A 3,101-nucleotide genomic window follows, 5' to 3' on the forward strand; every position below is an offset into this window, starting at 1 on the left:
CCCTGCCAGGCCATTGCTCGGATTGATTTTAGAAGGGAACCCCACGTTTTTTGTTTTTTATTTTTGGGTGTTGGGGTCCCCCTTAAAATTCCTACCAGATCTAAAGGGTCTGGTATAAATGTGTTGGGGAACCACACACTTTTTTTTAATATCAGGGGTCCTTCCTAATATTCTTACCAGACCTAAAGGGTTGGGTGCGCAGTTTTCTTTCTTTTTTTAAGATTTGTTTACAATTTTGCAGGGAGAACGGTCTGCCGTTCTCCTGTGCTTCGGCTCAGCTGAGCTGTTCGGCTACTGTACGGGCTATTGTGAATAGCCCATACAGCAGCCCTTTGGTTCGGCTCAACCGAAGGGCTCCGTCGGCCAAAGTGAGCAGAAGGATTAGCCAAAGCTATGGCTATATCCTTCGGATGAATAGCGAATAACCTTCTAAATCTTCAATACTCATTCTGTTTTTGCAGAGGGAGGAATTTAAAATAAGTCTTACCGGGAGCTTCGGTTGGGCAATTCTGAAGTTGACAAGTCTGGCTACTTTCTGGTTTTGTAGATGGATCACATCCCTGACTCATCTCCTCACCCTGATAACATTTTACTTCTCTCAGTTGATGTCCAGAGCCACAGGTCTTACTGCACTGTGTAAAAAAGACATATAAAGTAAAAACTATATATTGAATTTACCATTATTAACATGACAAGACATGGTTAGCCATCACCAGACAAACAAATGACAGTATTCATCTAATAAGATAAGAATAAGAATTTTGCTTAGTTGTCAGTACAGACAAAACTTATTTCATTACTGGTAGGCTGAGTTACAAACCGGTTTCATTTAGGGACTTTATTGGTGTGATTTCTTTTCCAGAGCTTGGATAGTTGCTTTGGGAATACAGTCATAGATTAGCGGTTGTCATAGTATGCTAAACATGATACGCAGTAACCACTGTGGAGAAATTACATCAATTTTACAAGTTTTACTTAACCACCTCCCTAAAACTGTATTGTAAAAAAATGGCGGGGAGGCGGACAGCTACCGGTATGTCTGGAATGACGTCTCAAGACGTCATTCCACAAATAGCCGTTGTGTATCCCTGTGTATCATAGCATAAGCATTGTACATTGCCATGTTGTATTCACATACTTTCATTTCCTTATACTAAGCAATAGTTTCCCTGTAATAAAACTCACTGGTCCCCATTCAGATGCTGTCCAGTGATGGTCACATGGAGGTCCCAGGCAGGGCTTCTCAGAAGAAGGTTTTAAGCTCTCATCACATTGGCTGATTTCTGTTGAGCATTTGACTTCCCTTGTCACCATTCCCTCTGATCCACAGGAAGCAGAGCACTTCACAAAGACAACAAATGTAAAACAGTCAGTCTCAGGTACTGTATATATAAAGAATCAGGCTCTCCCTTTCACATATGAAATGAAGAAAATTAACTGGCTGCAATGGACCAAAGGTATAGCTCAACTTGCCATTTATCTATAAAAATGGTGTCTGTTATCATCTGTTGTCTTAAAACGGGCTTAGGTTATCAGACAGATATTAAAAGCCAACACCATACAAGACTGATATTTTAGTTTGAGTGGAGGCTGCTAAACTGAATAACATGCTGGATTGCAAATAATTTACATCTAGTACAGTATCTAACTGTACTAGAATACTCAGGTATCCAGGCTGGCTGTGCTGTTTGGAAGAACTGCAAAAAGCTCAGGAATAAATAGAAAAACAAATCATTTGCCATGCATTTTCAGTTTGAATCAACTGAATAAGCTAGTCTAACACAGGCCGTCTTAAACTTTTTCCACTTGTGACCCCTTTTCAGCCAGGAAAATATTTACGTGACCCCAGCGTCGGACGGTGTCTCTACCCTCTTCCCAGCAATAGTCAGTGTCTCTCTCCTCCTCTCCCCCCTCCCAGAGCGTCAGTCGGTGTATCTCCTCTCCCTCCCTGTGTCGGTCAGTGTCTCTCTCCTCAAACCCCCCATCCCCTCCATTGGTCTGTGTCTCTCTCCTCAAACCACAACCCCCCCAGCGTAGGTCAGTGTCTCCGCCCCCCACCCCCAGCATTGTCTCTCTCCTCCTCCCCCCTCCCCCCATCGGTTGGTGTCTCTCTCCTCCTCTCCAACTCCCTAGCCCTCCCCCCGCCGCTGTGGACGGACAGTTGGTCGGTCGGTGTCTCTGTCATCAGCTTACATTTCCCCTCCAGCAGCTGTGCTCTGCTTCTGCCCGGTTAAAGAAAGCTCCGCCCCCTGAAAAAGAAACCTTTCTGCACGCACGTGCTCAGGAAGGTACCAAGTGCAAAGGGGGAGGCCCGCGATCTTAACAATTACACTGCACATATTAAACTATACTAAAACGTATTTTGCTTGGAGCCAAAGCCCCTCATACAAGTACTGACCCTACCCCCCTGATGGCGGCCCTGGCCAGGGATTTGGATCGCGACCCCCCTATTCACTTGTGCGACCCCATGTGGGGTATTGACCCACACTTTAAAGGAGAACTATGGGGTCAGTGTTTTTCCCCATAGTTCTCCTTGGGGTAACGGGAGGACACAAACTAGCGTCCTCCCGTCACCCTAAGCTCAGTATATCGCGAGCTACAGCTCGCGGTATACTGAGACGCCGCACCTGGAGCGGATCCCGACTTAGATGACGGGATCCGCCCAGCTGCGTGAGTGACAGCTGGCTCTGCCTATCTAGAGGCAGAGCCAGCTGTACCCGCCCCCTCCCCCGTCCGTTCCGCCAGTCAGCGCTGGCAGATCGGAGCGGGGAGAGGGGAATCCAGCCCCTCCCCCTGTCACGGCAGAGAGCCGTGACAGGATCGAGAGGTGAGGGAACCCGGTATGTTTTCCCTCACCTCCCGATCTACAGAGCCGACCTGTGACAGTCTCATTGTCACAGGTCGGCTTAGAACTATGACGTGAGTGGAAATCACTCATGTCATAGTTCTCCTTTAAGAAGCCCTGGTCTAACCAATCATGAGCAACAACTTAAATGCACCACAAAAGTAATATACTAAAAACATCTCTGGTAAAATAATAAACGATTGTTCAAATGACTTGCATACTTGACATCCCCCCCCCCCCCCCCACAAAAAAACAA

At 46.5% G+C, this 3,101-nt stretch overlaps 1 protein-coding gene across 1 annotated transcript in view; it reads right to left on the reverse strand.

Moving 5' to 3' along the window:
- Nucleotides 1-3,101, reverse strand: part of LOC108797545 (ADAMTS-like protein 2) — a 35,903-nt gene that overhangs the window by 3,126 nt on the left and 29,676 nt on the right. The window contains exons 14-15 of the mRNA XM_018569157.1: nt 1,186-1,341; nt 488-632 (exon numbers count right to left, since the gene is read on the reverse strand). Coding sequence (XP_018424659.1) covers nt 488-632; nt 1,186-1,341 — 301 coding nt within the window. The remainder of the gene's footprint in view (nt 1-487; nt 633-1,185; nt 1,342-3,101) is intronic.

This window comes from Nanorana parkeri, unplaced genomic scaffold, assembly GCF_000935625.1.
Source record: "Nanorana parkeri isolate BGI_ZX_2015 unplaced genomic scaffold, ASM93562v1 scaffold1293, whole genome shotgun sequence".
In the NCBI taxonomy this organism is placed as follows: domain Eukaryota; kingdom Metazoa; phylum Chordata; class Amphibia; order Anura; family Dicroglossidae; genus Nanorana; species Nanorana parkeri.